General features: G+C 52.2%; 1 protein-coding gene across 1 annotated transcript; it reads left to right on the forward strand.

Annotated features, from left to right (window-relative positions):
- Nucleotides 1-2,988: 2,988 nt before the first annotated feature.
- GATA1 (GATA binding protein 1) lies at nt 2,989-9,813 on the forward strand. Its single transcript, XM_065900780.1, has 6 exons — nt 2,989-3,052; nt 6,835-7,073; nt 7,571-7,948; nt 8,056-8,201; nt 8,735-8,860; nt 9,295-9,813. Exons 2-6 carry the CDS (start codon nt 6,854-6,856, stop codon nt 9,664-9,666), a joined length of 1,242 nt encoding a protein of 413 aa, XP_065756852.1. The 5' UTR covers nt 2,989-3,052; nt 6,835-6,853; the 3' UTR covers nt 9,667-9,813.
- Nucleotides 9,814-16,867: the final 7,054 nt, after the last annotated feature.

A 16,867-nucleotide genomic window follows, 5' to 3' on the forward strand; every position in this document is an offset into this window, starting at 1 on the left:
ACAGGGTTTTGGCCCTTGATGGAGGCAGAGCCCTGAGGCCCCCACTCCCCACCCTTTACTTCCCTTCCTGAGCCCTTTCTCTGCTCCAGTTATGAAGAAATGGACTGTAGGTCCAGCAGCCAAACCCTTGTCTGAGACATGCCTCCAGCCTGCCCTTCCCAAGGGGGGGCAGCTTTCCCTACCTCATCCCAACATTGCAACCGCTATTTCTAGTAATAGTAACAATGAGGAGAGTTACCACTACAGAGCTCACCATTTATGGCGTGCAGGCAGGCCCTGTGTTGAGTGGCCTTTCAACAACATTTGAGGTGGATTCTATGATTATACCCATTTTCCAGGCAAAGAAACTAAGGCTCAGAGGGTGGCCTCCCCAGGAATCATGCAGCAAATCAGTCAGAGCTGAGACAAGAACCCAGGGCCTTAGACAAACATCATTTCTCTGCACCTACTCCCAGTCTAGAAGATGGGGGCAATTATATGCACTTATACCACAAGGACCTGGTGAGAATAGGATAAAATTATGCATGAAGAACATTTAGCACAGTGTCTGGGGTGGCAGGGCAAAATAATGCTGCTGTTGTTATTATATTAATGCTAGGAAAAGTATTAGTATCAGAATTATTATTATTATTACCATTAGCGTTGTTGATAGAATTAAAATGAATATTAGTTCTAGAATTAATATTCATAAAGTACTTGTGTTAGATTACAGTTAGTATTATTATTACTGTCACAATGAGAACTAGCATTAGTGCTCATATCAATATTAGAATAGTAGTAATTAGAATTAGGACTGGTATTGGTGTCAGCATATTATTAGCATTAGTACTAGAATTAGTAGTAGTGCTGATAAAAAAGGGCCAAATACTATCCTTCGTATACAGTAGGTACTCAATGAATAAATAAGAATACTTAATATTTATTGAGATTTCAGAATCAAATGAGTTAAAATCACTTAATGGATTAAATCTCATTTAGTCACCCTAATCACCCTATGGAGTAGCCGCTATTATTACCCCATCTCTTCAGATGAGGAACTGAGGTCCAGAGGGGACAGTAACTCACCCAAGGCCACACGCCAGTCGGTGATAAGGGCAGCCTATATATGAGGGTGGACTGGCTCCAGAGTGGATGTCCTGAAACCATCACCACTTGAGTCAGAGGAGTCTTTGTCCTTGTTCTTACTGACGAGGGCTTGGCACAGACTGGGGCACAGAGCAGGAGCTCAATAAATGGCCTTGCTCTCTTTCCTCCTCAAATCTCCCATTTTGCATATGAGGACACTGAGGCCCAGAGAGGTAAGATGAGGATGGTAAACTCCCTCTGGGGTGGGCCAGTGACTGAGCAGACCCTACTGACCCAGGGCTCCATCCTTGCCCTCCGCCCTTGGTGGGTCTCAGTCTCCTCATCTACAGAATGGGTGGTCAGGGGAGCTCCCTGTCCCATGGAGTCCCAGGGCCATTGACTGGTTAGTCTTACCCACTACAGGGACCCAAGTTGGACACCTACTGCATACATGTGTGGTCAATGATTTTACATGGGGAAAGTGCCCAGAACAGGCCAGGCACAGGTCTGTGTCAGCAATGAGACACTGGTCCTTGTCACCGTTGTTACTATTTGGGGGAGGTAGGACAGGGCAACAAGGTGGGGACTGAGGCGCAGGGGCCCAGTGACTCTCTGGAGGTCCCTCTCAGCAAGTTGAGGGCAGAGCCACAGGCCACATGGGTCCACATCAATCCACACCCCCCCCACCCCACCCTGGCACCACCTGCCCAGGGCATACCCCAGGCTGCTACCTGGGGTCTCATGGACTTCCTCTCAGACTCTCTGTTTCTGAATCTCTGTCTCTGTCCCCCTCTCTACATCATCTTTTTCTCCCTTCTCAGTTTCTCCACCTGTATCCTTGGCCTCTGTCACTTTCAGGCTTTATCTTTCCCCTTCTGTCCATCTCTACCTGCCTCCCGCTCTCTTTGCCCCTCTTTCTATCTGTCCGTAACTGTCTCCGGCTCTCTCTGTGCATCTCTCACCCCTCTGTCTCTCATTCCTTTCTGTGCCCTCTGTCTCCTCCCAGCTCTAGGTCTCTTTCTCTCTGTTTATCTGCATCTCCCCATTCCCATCTCTCTGTCTCTCTGCCTCTCTCCCTTCTCTATCCCTTCAATCCTCCTTCCCTTCCCCCACCCTATCCTACTCAAGGGCCCACAGAGGAACCAGCCCCAAGTCCCACCTGTTTCCCGCCTCCAACGCCGCATGGCGGGCAAGAAGTTGAGGCCGCTGTCCCTGGGTGTCCCCCACCGAGCCCCGCCCCCCATCCCAAGACAGCCTGTTACCACCGCGGAGCCAACAGCCACACTGGCCTCCATCTGATAAGACTTATCTGCTGCCCCAGGGTAGGCCGGAGCTGGCGTAAGCCCCAAGTGGGGCGCTGAGTGAATGTGCCTCTGCCTCCCGCCAGTCCTGGCCTGGTCCCCAGGGTGGGCCTGGGTCCTGAAGATGTCCCACGGACAACTTGATTCAAATTCCCACCAAACCTCTTTGAGCCTCATTCTTGTCACCTGCAAAATGGGTACAGTCACATACCTCCTCTCCCTTTGGCCAGGAAGACACATACATAAGGGCCCAGCCCACACTTGGCTAAGCACACAGTAGGGGCTTTACAAACATTCACTGAAAAACCCAGAGAGGTCATGAAACCACATCTGCTATTTTCATTTTATCTTGGCTTCAGCCCATTTTGTTTGGCTGGACACTGAAATCCACAGAAGCCCAAGTCAAACAGGGTCCAAGAATCCATGAGGTGGGCAGGTGGGGTGGAGGAAGGCCCCCACTGCCCAAGAGGTGCCCCACCAGGAGGGGGGCCCGCCCCCTCCCCTGGCCCGCCCCACCCACTGGGGCACCAGCCACTCCCTGGGGAGGAGGGAGGAGGGAGAGGGGAGGGAGGGAGGGAAGGAGGAAGGGAGCCTCAAAGGCCAAGGCCAGCCAGGACACCCCCTGGGATCACACTGAGCTCGCCACATCCCCAAAGCAGCTGAACCCTCCGCACCAACCAGCCCAGGTCAGTCTCAGCCCTTCAAGAGCCCCCAGCAAGGCAAAGCCTGGGCCTGCTGCCCCTTACTTCAAGGCTATTCCCCCAGCCTGCTCTAGGCTCCCCAACCCACCACTGGTCCCCAAAGTGTCTACCACCCCTGAATCCCCTGACAGCTCCTCCAGACCACCTCTGTCTTTCCAATCCCCATCTCTACCCCAAATCTACTCCCCAAACCCCACCTCTCTCTGCCCTGCCTCCCATCTACTCCTTCCAAGATATCTATGCTCCCCCGATCCCTTAACTCTGCCCACCATACCCCACCTCTGCCCCCTGAAACATGCTTTCATCCTGCCAAATCCTACCTCTGCCCCAAATCTGACTTTCACTCGCCCAAACTTGTCTCTGTCTCTGAATTCTCCACAAAGGCTCACTCTTGTCCCCCCATACCTATTTCTGCTCCCCAAGCCCTTGTCTACTCCACAACATCCTTGTCTCTGCCCCCAATCCTCTCTCTGACCCCCCAAACCTGTCTCTGGCCTGCCAAACCCTAGCTCCACACTCTTACCCCCATCTCCACCTCTCAAACCCCATATTTGTTCCCTGTGACTTCTCTCTGATCCCCTAAAACCATCTCTCTGCCCCAACCCTTTGTCACTCCAAACACCAAGTCTACCCCCCAAAATCTGTTCTGTCACATGAATCCTCATGTCTGCCTTCCCTAAACCCCATCTTAGCCCCCAAATATTTTTGTGTCCCCCCCAGGTGTCCTCTCTGGCCCCAACTCTTTCTGTACTCCAATTTTATCTCTGTTCTCAAACTCCTCCTGTGCTCCCATAAGCCATCTCTAATCATCAGACACATTTCTGCCTGCCTGTCCAAATTCCACCTCCGCTCCCCTCAGACTTGGACCCTCAGACTTTTCCATGACTCTTGGAATCCACCCAGACCCCTAAACTACACCTCCAGCTTCTCAACTTTCTCTCTCTCAAACTTTGGCTCTGATCCCCAACCCTGTCTCTGCTTTCCCAACTTATTTCTGATCCCCAAATGGGACCTTTCAAGCAGACCCTTCTCTGCTCCTCAAACCCATATCTGCTTACCCCAAACTCCACAGCTGTTCTCCAAACCTCTGACTCCTCACCCCCATACCTAATCCTCAAACTCCACCTCAAACTCTCCCAAGAGTTATCTGCCCCCATATCCCAGCTCTGCTCCCTTCAGTCCCGAGGGACCCTCCCTTGAGGGCTGGGATAGGGACGTTACCTGGGGTGAGGGGCTGGGCGGAAGGAGTTGAGGGTGCCGGCCTGCTGCCTGCTGCCCGTTGGGGCAGCACTTACTCTAGTGGGGCAGCTGATAAGGAGCTTTCATATCCCCCAGCCTCGAGATAAACTTTATCTCTGTCTGGAGAGTGATAACTGGGGGTGGCGGGGCTGGGCCCCTGCCATGGGAGGGGTGGGCAGTCCTGGACCCACCAAGGTACAAGATGCAGGGACGGGGGTCAGTGGGGCTGGAGGGAGATTGGGGGTGGTGGTGAGGTGAGAATGAGGGTATAAAGGAAGAATGGTGATAGAGACAAAAAGAGCAAGAGACAAACAGAGACAGAGAGAAGGGAGGAAAGAACAAAGAGAGATGGAGAGAGAAAAGAAGCAAAAGACAGAGACATGAAGAGAAAGAAGAAAAACAGAGACTCAAAGAAAGAGTAAGAGAGAGAGAGAGACAAGAAAGAGGGGGAGACCCAGGAACAGAAAAGGAGAGCGAGACAGGAACTCAGAGAGAGATACAGATAGAATCATGGTGAGACAGAGAGGAAAGAGATGGATGAGATGAGGAGGCAAGACACTCTCCCTAGGGAGAGACAGCAGGTGCCCTGGACCCTAGAGGAGGTTGGTGGTGGGCACACTGACAGATCCATCTCTAGCCCAGCACAACCCCTAACCCCGGGCCCAACTCTTAGCCTGTCTATACAATGGGTCACGTAAGCGGGGGAAGATGGTCTTCTCTATATTTGTCACTCCACCCTACAGACAGGGAGACCAAGGCCTTCAGATTCATTGGGCAAGTCAGGGGCAGGGGTAGGTTTCTTGCCTCTTCATCTGGGGCTGTGTGCAGGAGGGTGTGTTCATGGGTACGTGAGTAGTCAGACAGACATGGAAATAAGGCCAGAGGACCCAGAGAGAGAGACTAAGGAAGAGACAAACAAGCAGAAAGAAACAGAGTGGGAGAGATGTACAGACACTCAGAGAGATGAATGGAGAGGGAAAAAGAGAAACAGAAAAAGATACAGAGAGCAAAGAAGGAGATAGAGAAACAAAGAGATAAAAAGAGATAAAGAAGGAGAGAGATAATCAGACAGAGACATGGGAGGACAGAGAAAGGGAGGAGGAAAAACATTAAACATTTATAAAAGCACAGAAAGAGAGAGCAAGATGTATCATGGTAGCATAGAAAAATGGGAGGGAAATACAGAGAGCCAGACTTGAGAAGAAACAGGGTCAGGAAAAAAGAGACACAGGGAGACAGAGATACACACAGGGAAGGACAGAGGCAAACGGGCAGAGAGACCAAGCTGCCTTCTCCTAAGTCTTAGCTCGAGCCCTGTCACCACCTCCTATCCGGCAGATAGGGAAACTGAGGCCTGAGGATGGTGGAGACTGAAGGAACTTGAAAGCAGAACTATGGCAGACCTCCCCAGGGGACAGGGTATGGGTAGAGAGAACACCTCCCACCTGTCCCCCTCCTCAGAGGAAGCCAGTGGCCTTGGGGTGATTTCAAAAGTTGGGCGGGGATGGCAGAGATAAGCAGTGGGGGTACTGACCCCCCCCCATGGAGCAGGGAGGAACTGAGGGGCCCTCCGTCTGCAGACCCAACGGAGGTGGGGGAGGGGAGAGTCAAGCCGGAAACCATGGGGTTTCTGAGAAAGTCAGAAGGCAAGATGCAACAGATAGGGATGAAGTTGGGGAGCACAGGAGGGTGAACCCCAAGGTCCAGGGGGGTGACCAAGGAGTTCAAGGGACTCTGGCTCCACACCCCAGCCCACCCCACCTCGATTCTTTTAGAGGCGGAGGGGAGAAAGTGTGGGGGCAGAGGGAGAAGAGGAAGCGGAGGAGGAGGAGGAGGAGGAGGAGGAGGAGGAGGAGGAGGAGGAGGAGGAGAGGAGAAAATGAGGAAAGGGAGAAAGAGATGAGCAGAAGGGGAGGGAGAGGAGAAGGATGAAGACAAAAGACGGGAGGTGAGGAAAAGGGAGGAGAAGGAGAGAGGAGTGGAGCAGATATAGAAAGGGGAAGGGGGGAGGTGGCTGAGCAAAGGGGAGGTGGAGGAGGAAGAGATGGAGGGAGAGAAGGGGGACCAGGGAGAAGAGGAGGAGGGGGAGAGGAAGAAGGGAAGAAGAGAGAAGAGGGAGGGAGGCAGGAGTAGAAAGAGAAGGAAGAAGGGGAAGAGGAGGAGAAAGAAGAGCAGCTGAGAGGAGGGAGGAGGAAGAGACAGGGGAGGGAGGAGGGCGAGGAGAAGAAAGGGAAGAGGAGGAAGAGGAGGGTACAGAAGAGGGAGAGGAGGAGAGGAAAGATAAATGAGGAAGAAGGGGAAAGAAGCAGGATGGGGAGTGAGAGGATGGAGTGGAAGATAAGGGAGAGATGAGGGAGGGGAGAGAGGAAGAGGAGGGGGAGAGGCGGCAAGAGGAGGGTACTAGGGAGATGGAAAGGGGGGATAAGAGGATTGAGGGGATGGAGTGGGAAGAGGGAGAAAGGAGGGAAGAAGGGGTGGAGAGGGGAGAGGAGGGCTTCTGTGTCTGAGGACCCCTCCTGTTCTCACAGGTCAAACCCCAGAGGCCCCATGGAGTTCCCTGGCCTTGGGGCCCTGGGGACCTCCGAGCCCCTGCCCCAGTTTATGGACCCTGCCTTGGTGTCCTCACCACCAGAATCGGGGGTCTTCTTCCCCTCTGGGCCTGAGGGCTTGGATACAGCAGCCTCCTCCACCGCCCCCAGCACCGCCACGGCTGCAGCTGCTGCACTGGCCTACTACAGGGATGCTGAGGCCTACAGACACTCCCCAGGTAACTTCTTTGGGTAGCTGTCCTGGCACTGGCTCTGTGTTATTGGGGTTGCCATGGAGACCCTTAGCTAAGGCAGAATCCTACTAAGAAGTCATCCTGAAAATGGCCGGAAGCCTTTTAAGGACCCCTAGTTAAGTCCAGACCTGGGAATGCCAATGCTCCCCAGCCTGCCATCTTGGGATAGCCATACTGGGAAGCAATGTTGGAAGTAGGTGGTGGCCCGAGTTGCCAACTGATCTATGGGCTCCAAATCCCAACAAGTAATCCTCAAAGCCCACTTGGAAATGGCTGGAGGTTATTTCAGTTGCCAGAGTGACCAGTGGGGCTCAGGACCCAGGAGTCACCCAATGGCCAGTAGCTATTCTGGTCACCTGTAGAAAGGCTGGAAACTTGGCCACCATGTTGGGGCTCTTGGGCATCATTAGACCCTGAAAGCAAGATGACTTTCGACTGATTGCTCTTCTTCTTTCCTCCTCCTTTTCCATACCCCCCAATAGTCTTTCAGGTGTACCCACTGCTCAACTGTATGGAAGGCATCCCAGGGAGCTCACCATATGCTGGCTGGGCCTATGGCAAGACCGGGCTCTACTCTGCCTCGACTGCATGCCCCACCCGCGAGGACTCCCCTCCCCAGGCCCCAGAAGATCTGGATGGGAAAGGTGGCGGCAGTTTCCTGGAGACCTTAAAGACAGAGCGGCTGAGTCCAGACCTCTTGACACTGGGGCCTGCACTGCCTTCATCAATTCCGGTCCCCAGCAGTGCCTATGGGGGCCCTGACTTTTCCAGTACCTTCTTTTCTCCCACTGGGAGCCCCCTCAATCCAGCAGCCTATTCCTCCCCCAAGCTTCGTGGAACTCTGCCCCTAACCCCCTGTGGTGAGGTTCTCTAAAAGGGACTGGGAGGTGGAGGTTGGTGGGGGGGGTGGTCTAGGGCGAAGCCGGACTGAGCCTGGCTCCCTCTTCCCCTCTGTCCACCCCACCAGAGGCCAGAGAGTGTGTGAACTGCGGAGCAACGGCCACCCCACTGTGGCGGCGGGACAGGACGGGTCATTACCTGTGCAACGCCTGTGGCCTCTATCACAAGATGAACGGGCAGAACAGGCCCCTCATCCGGCCCAAGAAGCGCCTGGTAAGACCCAGGCCTGCCTCCACCGCTGTGCTCACCCTGTGCAGGGATTCCAGTCCTCACGCTCTACAAGAACCCACATCCCCCACCCCTTCCCCATCCACAAAGGAAGCCAGCTTTGTATGGGACCGCCTATCCTCAACCTATCCTCACAGTCTGCAAGCAGGAACCCCATCCTCTCCCTGCACTGCAGTTTTCATCCTCGGCTTCACACTGGGATCACCTTGGGGCACTTCGAAACCACTAGGGCCTGGGGCCCTCCCCACATGTATTGGTTTAATTGGTCTGGGATGCCGTCTGGGCATCAGGACTGTTTCTAACTCCCCAAGTGATTTCAGTGGATGGCCAAAGTTGGGTACTACTGGTGTATTCCCCCATATAATACCCAAAACCCCTATCCCGGCCAGGAAGTCCTGTCCTCACCCACACAGAACCCCCAGCCCTCGCCCTGTCAGAAACCCTGCCTTAACCTGACCCTCACCTCTTTTAGTCCTCCACCCACCAGTGTGCTCATCCTCACATTCTCTCTCCCCCAGATTGTCAGCAAACGGGCAGGTACCCAGTGCACCAACTGCCAGACAACCACCACCACACTGTGGCGGAGAAACGCCAGTGGCGACCCTGTGTGCAATGCCTGCGGCCTCTACTACAAGCTACACCAGGTGCCCCGGGGCCCCTCGGAGCCTCCCTCCTCTCCTCCCGCTTCCCTTCCTTCTGCTCCTCCCTTCTCCGTTTGTTATTCTCCTCCCTCTTCCTCCATCCCCCCTCCACCTTCCCCACCCCTCTCTCCTCCACTCCTTCATCTCCTTTCTTCCTCCTGCTCCCTCCTCCCTCCTCCTCCCTTGGCCATCAGCTAACTTCCACTCCCCCGTCCTAGGCCAGGGGCAGCTCCCATTAGCTTGAAAGGCTTTGCCAAGCTCAGGGCCTCACAACCTCGGGAGTCCTGAGGACGATACCTGTGCCACACCAGGGGCGCACTCCCTAGTCCTTGAACCAATTCCCTATTCTTAAGAAGTGGGGTGGAGAGAGCATCCCTGGAGGAGACATAGAGGCAAGATGTGGAGTTGGGAAACACCCATGGCCTCCCTCTTGGCAGGTGAACCGACCACTGACCATGCGGAAGGATGGTATCCAGACTCGAAACCGCAAGGCATCTGGAAAAGGAAAAAAGAAACGGGGATCGAGTCTAGGAGGTACAGGAGCAGCTGAAGGGCCAGCTGGCAGCTTCATGGTGGTGGCTGGGGGCAGCAGTAGTGGGAATTGTGGGGAGGTGGCCTCAGGCTTGACATTGGGCCCACCTGGCACTGCCCACCTCTACCAAGGCCTGGGCCCCGTGGTGCTGTCAGGGCCTGTTAGCCACCTCATGCCTTTCCCAGGGCCTCTGTTGGGCTCACCCACAGGCTCCTTCCCCACAGGCCCCATGCCTCCCACCACCACCACCACTGTGGTGGCCCCACTCAGCTCATGAGGGCACAGAGCATGGCCTCAGGGAAGGGGTTGGTGTCCCTCCCCTCTTGTAGCCAGATGTCTGTCCAACCCAACCCTCTGGGCCCCAGACAAGCCTTGGCGTGGACATTCAAAGCTTTTGTAAAATAAAACCACCAGAGTCCTGAAACTGAATGTGTGAGTCTGTGTGGGACTAAATAAAGAACAGTGGTGGGGGGTTGTGTATCAGTGTCCGTGATTCTTTGATGACAGTGTGTGGCTGCCGTGTATGACCATGTGAGATGGCACGCAACACTTCACGACTGTAACAGAATATGTGACACCGCGTGTGACGGTGTCCAGGCTGTATGAGACAGCACATGCAGCCACACGTCGTGGTGAGAGCTGGTGTGCAGCGGGCAGTAGGGATGAGGCTGTATGAGACGATGTGTGTGACTCCAGGCACGGGTGACTGTGTGAGCAGACGTGGAGGTGTGCCCGTGACAGCGTGTTCTGAGGAAACACATGGGGTTGTGCACCACTCGGGGTGACAGCTCTGAGACAGCACGACAGCATATGCACTGGGCACAGAAGTGGATCCATACACATTTTGGAAAGTTGAACAAGAACTACTGTGTGACAGTGTGTGAGGCATAACAGTGTGACCGTGAGGGTCTGCGTGTCAGGATGTCTCTGTGGGTCTGGTGATCACAGTATTTCTGTGCAAGTCTGTGTGTGTGTGTGAGTGTATTGTGTGGTGTGGGCCATGTCAGTGTCTCTAAGTGGCTGACAATGGGAGCAGCCCTGTGTACACATATTTATGGAAGTGTTAACATGTATAGTTTCAGTCGGTGTAAGCTAGGGACCCTCTTCCAAGGGACATTAGACATGCTGAGGACAGGAAAGGGAGGAAGGGGTGGGGCAGGAATGGTAGCTGTCAAGAAGGTCAGAAGGCCAGTATGGGACCATGAGGTTGTCCATGGGCCTTCCTGTCACTCATCTCTTATCTCTTTCAGCCCAGCTCAGCCTGCAGCCCTGTGGGAAATGGTAGAGAACGAGAGGGATAGATTAGGAGGACAAAATAGCCTCTGGGGGTGATATTTAGACCCTGGAGGTCGGGGAGCTCCCCACAGTACCATCTCCCTCCCCAACGCACCTACTCACCTGGGTAAACTGCTCCCCCCACAGTGGCATCTGTACTTCCATTTAACAAACGCTTCCACAGGAACAGTCACCCAGTCAGGTGACATCCTAAGCCAGACAGGTTAAGTGGCTCACCCGAGGCCACACAGCTGATGGCACAGGGTTAGCCAGGCTCCATGGCTCAGGCTTCCCAACGGCTCCTAACAGCAAGCAGCGCCTTTAACTGAGTGCTCACTGTGGGTCGGCAATGGCTGAGAGGTTTCAGTTGCTTTAGTTCATGAATACCTGAAAAAAGGAAAAGACTAAGGAAAGTACACTCATGCTCCTTTTACTAATGAAAAACTGAGGCTCAGAACTTGCCCTGACCACGCTGAGTTTAAGAAGTGGATTTTAGATGGGCGACCCTCCCCTACCAAAGTGAGCCTTGCTCACACTTAACTGGGCTGCTTCTCTTTACAGCTTCTCCCCCCTGAAGCCCCAGAGGTGGGGACTGTGGGCCCACACATCCTGAACACAGTATGCGTGAGCAGCTGTCCTCAACAGAACAGCACCCCTTCAGCAAGTCACCACACTAGCCCACTCGAGAATTACAGTAGTCCACACTCCTTACAGGAGCGCGCCCTGGCCCTGTAAAAGCCTCCTGCCTGGCTGCCCCATGGAATCCCAGCCCTCTTACCCTGGAGGAGCCCCTGTCTTCGTCTTGAACAGAAACCCCTCTCAGGGCACTTCCCTGGTGGTCCAGTGGCTAAGACTTCACGCTATCAATGCAGGGGGCCCGGGTTCGATCCCTGGTCAGGGAACTAGATCCCACATGCATGCTGCAACTAAGAGTTCGCATGCCACAACTAAAGAGCCTGCATGCCGCAACTAAGGAGCCCACCTGCCGCAACTAAGACCTGGTGCAACCAAATATAATAAATATATATTTTTAAAAAAGAAACCCCTCTCAGAACCTGTGTGGAAATGTGCCTGGCCCCTCCTTGTTCAGGAACCCCAGTCCTCACTCCCTATAAGAACGGGTGCCCTAGCCTGGTACAGGAATCTGGTTCTGGAACTCTAAGGGAAACCTTTCTCTAATTATCAACAGGAAACCCATCCTGAGTCCGGACAGGAACACCAGCCCTCACCTTGCACAGGAGTAACCCCAGTCCTCCCATATGGCACAGGAACCTCTGCCTTACTCTGGTTAGGAATCTCTGAGCTCACACTGTAAGGAAGTCCCTGTACCACCCCTAACAGAAATGCCTGTCTTGACCCTTTCCCCAAGCCTCAATCTCTTTATAGGAATCCTGTCTTGACCTTGGACAGGACACCTCGTCCTCACACTGTACTGGAGCCGTGCCCTCCAGGTAGCATTTTTAAAATACTTCGCTCACAAGAAAATCTAGTGAGTGCAGAAAATCTAGACTGAGTGTAGAAGCCCTTGCCTCCACGGTTGACGACTCCTGACGATGTCACTCTGCACAACAGTCCTGATCTCGTGACCCACCCCGTAGAGTACGAAGGAACCCATGGACTAACTCTCAACATGAACCTCAGTCTTGAACTTACACAGAAAACCCTTTCCTGACCCTGTGTCAGGGACGCCTGTCCTGACCCTCTACTTTAAGCCCATATCTCATCCGATACAGGCACCTATGGCCTGACCTGGCACAGGACTTCCTTCCCAGACACTGTACAGGGCTTCTCATCCTCATCCTGTGTTAGCTCCATGGCCCTGACCCTCTACAAGAAGCCTTGAATACAACTGTACTGGAACTTCTGACCAGACTCTCTGCAGAAAACCTTTTCCTGACTCTCAACAGAAATCCTTAACTTGACTCATTTATAGGAAACTCTTACCTGATCCTTTACAGGAACTCCTAACCTTCCCCTCTGGAAATACTCTCCTGACCCTGCACAGGAAGCCCTGTGACTCTCTATGACAGCCCCTGCCCTGGGCTTGTCCCAGAAGCCCCACACTCGCCCTGCATAGGAGCTACTGTCCTGAGCTAACAGTAGAAACACTAACCTGAATCTCTGAAGGTGACAGTGTCCTACCTCTGCACAGGATCTCTGTCCTGACCCTGCGTGGGACCGCCCTCTGAGCCCCAGCAGGAACTTGTGTCCTGAGCTGGTACAGAAAACCCCGCTCTCACCCTCCACAGGAACCTCTGACCTGAGAGACATCCAAGAAATGAACCAGTATAAAAACACCTGGAGCTTCCCTGGTGGCGCAGTGGTTGAGAGTCCACCTGCCAATGCAGGGGACACAGGGTCGTGCCCCGGTCCAGGAAGATCCCACATGCCGCGGAGTGGCTAGGCCCGTGAGCCATGGCCGCTGAGCCTGCGCGTCCGGTGCCTGTGCTCCACAACGGGAGAGGCCACAACAGTGAGAGGCCTGCATACCGCAAAAAAAAAAAAAAAAAAAAAAATTAAAAACACCTGTACTGCATAGAAACCTCTGCTCGGACCTTGTTAAACAATCCAGAATCTGAATCACAATGATCACCTGTCCGGAGCCTGTATAAGAACCCCAGGCCTAACCCCTAATAGGATCACCTGATCTGCGTCTCTGGGAACCTAGCTCTGATCCCATGCAGAAATACCTGGCCTGAGTATGTTGTGATCCTCTGGCCTGACCCTCTACAGAAAACCACCCTTCTGGCCTCTAAAGGAACAGCTAATCTTAATCTGCACGAGAAAAAAATGCGTTCACATTCTTCCCTCTCACTCTATACAATGTCTCCAACCTTCATATTTTTCTACAAACCTGCCTTACCAGATAATAGAATCATTCTCCTGACCCCAGACAAGAGACACTAACTTGACCCTATAGAGAAACCCCTACACCTACACAAAAACCCCTGTGCTGATACTTTAAAGAGAATTCTCTATAGCAGCGCTGTCCTAAAGAAATACAATTTGAGTCACATGTGTAATTTTAAATTTTCATGTAGCTGCATTAAAAAAGCAAAAAAAAAACAGGTGAAGTTAATTTTAATGATATATTTTACTTTACCCACTACAGTTAAATACAGTTGACCCTTTAACAATGAGAGGGTGGTTAGGGGTGCTGACACCCCTAGGCAGTAGAAAAATCCGTGTATAACTTTATAGTCATCCTTCCATATCCTTGGTTCCTCCATATCTGCAGTTTCACATCTGTGGATTCAACCAACCTCAGGTCATGTAGTACTGTAGTATTTATTGAAAAAAAGCTGCATATAAGTGGACCCACTCAATTCAAACCCGTGTTGTTCAAGGATCAATGGTATTTCATTTCACTATGCAATCAATATAAAAGTTATTGACATATTTAATTTTTATACTAATGTTTTTGGAAATCCAGTGTGTATTCTACACTTACAGCACACCTCAAGTTGGACTAGTCACATTTCAAGAGCTCAGCAGCCCCATGTGGCTAGTGGCTACCACATAGGACAGCATAGCTCTGTGAAGTCTATAGAATCCTGTAGCAGGCACTGCTATAGGCTCTTCAAACCTGTCCCTTTTCTTCCTAAGCTCACACACTTTTCCAACTTCCCTTACAGTTAGATGTGGACATGTGACAGAGCTCTGACCCATGGAGTGTGGGAGTGACATATCACACTTCCAGGCCTGGCGCCTAGAAGTCTCTCACACAGTCCCCCACTTTCTCTTTCCCCATCTACCTGCTGAATAGTGAGAACTCCAAGGGCTCAGAGGAGAGCAGAACTGCAAAATGGAAGTTGCCTGGGTCCATGAATGACCAGTAATATTCACAGTGGATTCTGTACGAGTAAGAAACATGTATTGGGGCTTCCCTGGTGGCGCAGTGGTTAAGAATCCGCCTGCCAATGCAGGGGACATGGGTTCAAGCCCTGGTCCGGGAAGATCCCACATGCCGCAGAGCAACTAAGTCCATGTGCCACAACTACTGAGCCTGTGCTCTAGAGCCTGTGAGCCACAACTACTGAGCCTGAGTGTCACAACTACTGAAGCCCACGTGCCTAGAGCCCGTGCTCCACAACAAGAGAAACCACTGCAATGAGAAGCCCGCGCACCACAATGAAGAGTAGCCCCCACTCGACACAACTAGAGAAAGCCTGTGCACAGCAATGAAAACCCAATGCAGCCAAAAATAAAATAAATAAATTTATATAAAAAAAAGAAACATGTATTTGTGAAGCCCAAGATTTTGGGTTTTACAGCAACTAACATAATTTAGCCCAATTAATAACAACCTCTTGACTGAACTGGATATGAACACCTAATCCTAATATCTATATGAACACAGATCTGAACCTGTACAGAAACACCTGTGCTGACCCTGAATTGGGCTGCCTAATTCTTCATAGGAATCTGTCATGATGCAGTCTAAGGAGCCCCATCCTGAATTTGTATGGGAACCCCTAGTCTGGAGCTCCCTAGAAACAACTGGTCTGCCCTGTATAGAAACCCCTGCTTAGTTCAGTAGAGGAACAACACTATAGAAACTATAGGAATCCCTATCTTCACTCTGTCCAGGAACGTTTGCTTGACCCAGTACAAGAACACCAGAAATGACCTGACCCTGTCCATGAACCCCTGTCCTCACACCTCACACAAAAGGAGGAACCCCTGTCCTCACACCTCACACCTCTCCTCAGGAAACATGTAACCTCTGCACTCAACCTGTAAAAGAATCCCAGCCAGAAAAAGGAAACCAAAGACTGACACCCTACAGCAGGGATCATCAAACTATGGCCTTCAGGCCAAAGCTAGACTACAGCCTGTTTTTACATTTTTTAAGGGAAAGAAAGAAAATAAAGGAGACAAAGGGGAAGGAAAGGGAGGGGAGGGAAGGGGAGGGAGAGAAGAAGGAAAAGAAAGAAAGGAAAGCAAAGAAAGAAAGGGAGGGAGGAGGGGAGGGGAGGAAGAAAGAAAATGTCACAGCAGCAGTACGTGGCTTGCAAAGCCTAAAATATTTACTATCTGGCCCTTTATAGAAAAAGTTTGCCAACCTCGGCTCTACAGGAACCTCTCTTCTGACTATACAGAAAAAATAGGCCTTGGCCTTTACAAGACTTCCTACTCTTTTACTTTGCAGGCATCACAACCTCAGAATGTTCCTCAGTGTGTATCATTGTATATATGTTTTCTTTGGTGTATCTGGAGGTTTAAAAGTCTTAGGGCTGTGACCCTCTTCCACTGGGACAAAAAGACACGTTCAGGTAGAAAAAGAGTGGAAGGGAAGAGAAGGCTGGAACTGGGGTTTGCAAGAGGGTAAGAGGGCCCGGCTACTGGGCGGCGGGGCTGTCAATCTATTAGTCAGCGATGCTGAACCCCAGACCGCTTATCTCTCCCGCCCCAGCCTACAGCCCGGTAGGAAATGGTGAAGAATGAGAGAGGGAGATTAGGAGGACAAACCGGCCTCCTACGGGTCTGACATTTAGGCATTTAGACACAGTGTGGGGGGTAGTTCGGGGGTGGTGCACAGTGGCAACTCCCCCTACCCCCTAGGCACACACTTTCTATTACAGCTTGGGAACAGAGGTGACCCAGTGGAGGGAGCCGACAGGGAGAGCCGCCGCCCAAAGAAAAACTCCCCTCCTGAGGTCCATTCTGGCTCCAGCACTATAATTACCACAATTTTCCAGATGAGGAAACTGAAGCCCAGAGATGCTCAGTAACTTGCTCAAGGTCACATGGCTAAGTCGCATAACCTCAGTTTCCTTATCTTCAAAGCAGCCTTAAGGAACTACCTCATAGAATTGTGGCCTGCGACAATGCCTGTCACATATTACTTGCTATCATCACAGTTATTTGCCTCTACTAAGACTCCTTCCGCTCCACCATTCATTTTCCCGGCAGAATATTAATAGCTAACATTTGGTGATTGCTTCCTGTGTACCACCTTAGCGAATATGAACTCAGAAAATCCTCACATTTATTAACATCACCACTCCCATTTTGGCCGCCACCAGCCTTGTCCACTTCCCACCGCGCTCCAGGCCCACCAGCCCGCCCTCACTACGTCATCACGGCGCGTCCCGCGGGAAGCCACTGGGAGAAGAGAAGACGCCCCTTTCTAACGGCCTTGCTTGCTTGCACTCTTGAGTTAATCGCACGGTACAGTTGGCGCCGGTCCGGAGGGCTCC

Source organism: Phocoena phocoena, chromosome X, assembly GCF_963924675.1.
Source record: "Phocoena phocoena chromosome X, mPhoPho1.1, whole genome shotgun sequence".
Taxonomy (NCBI): Eukaryota; Metazoa; Chordata; class Mammalia; order Artiodactyla; family Phocoenidae; genus Phocoena; species Phocoena phocoena.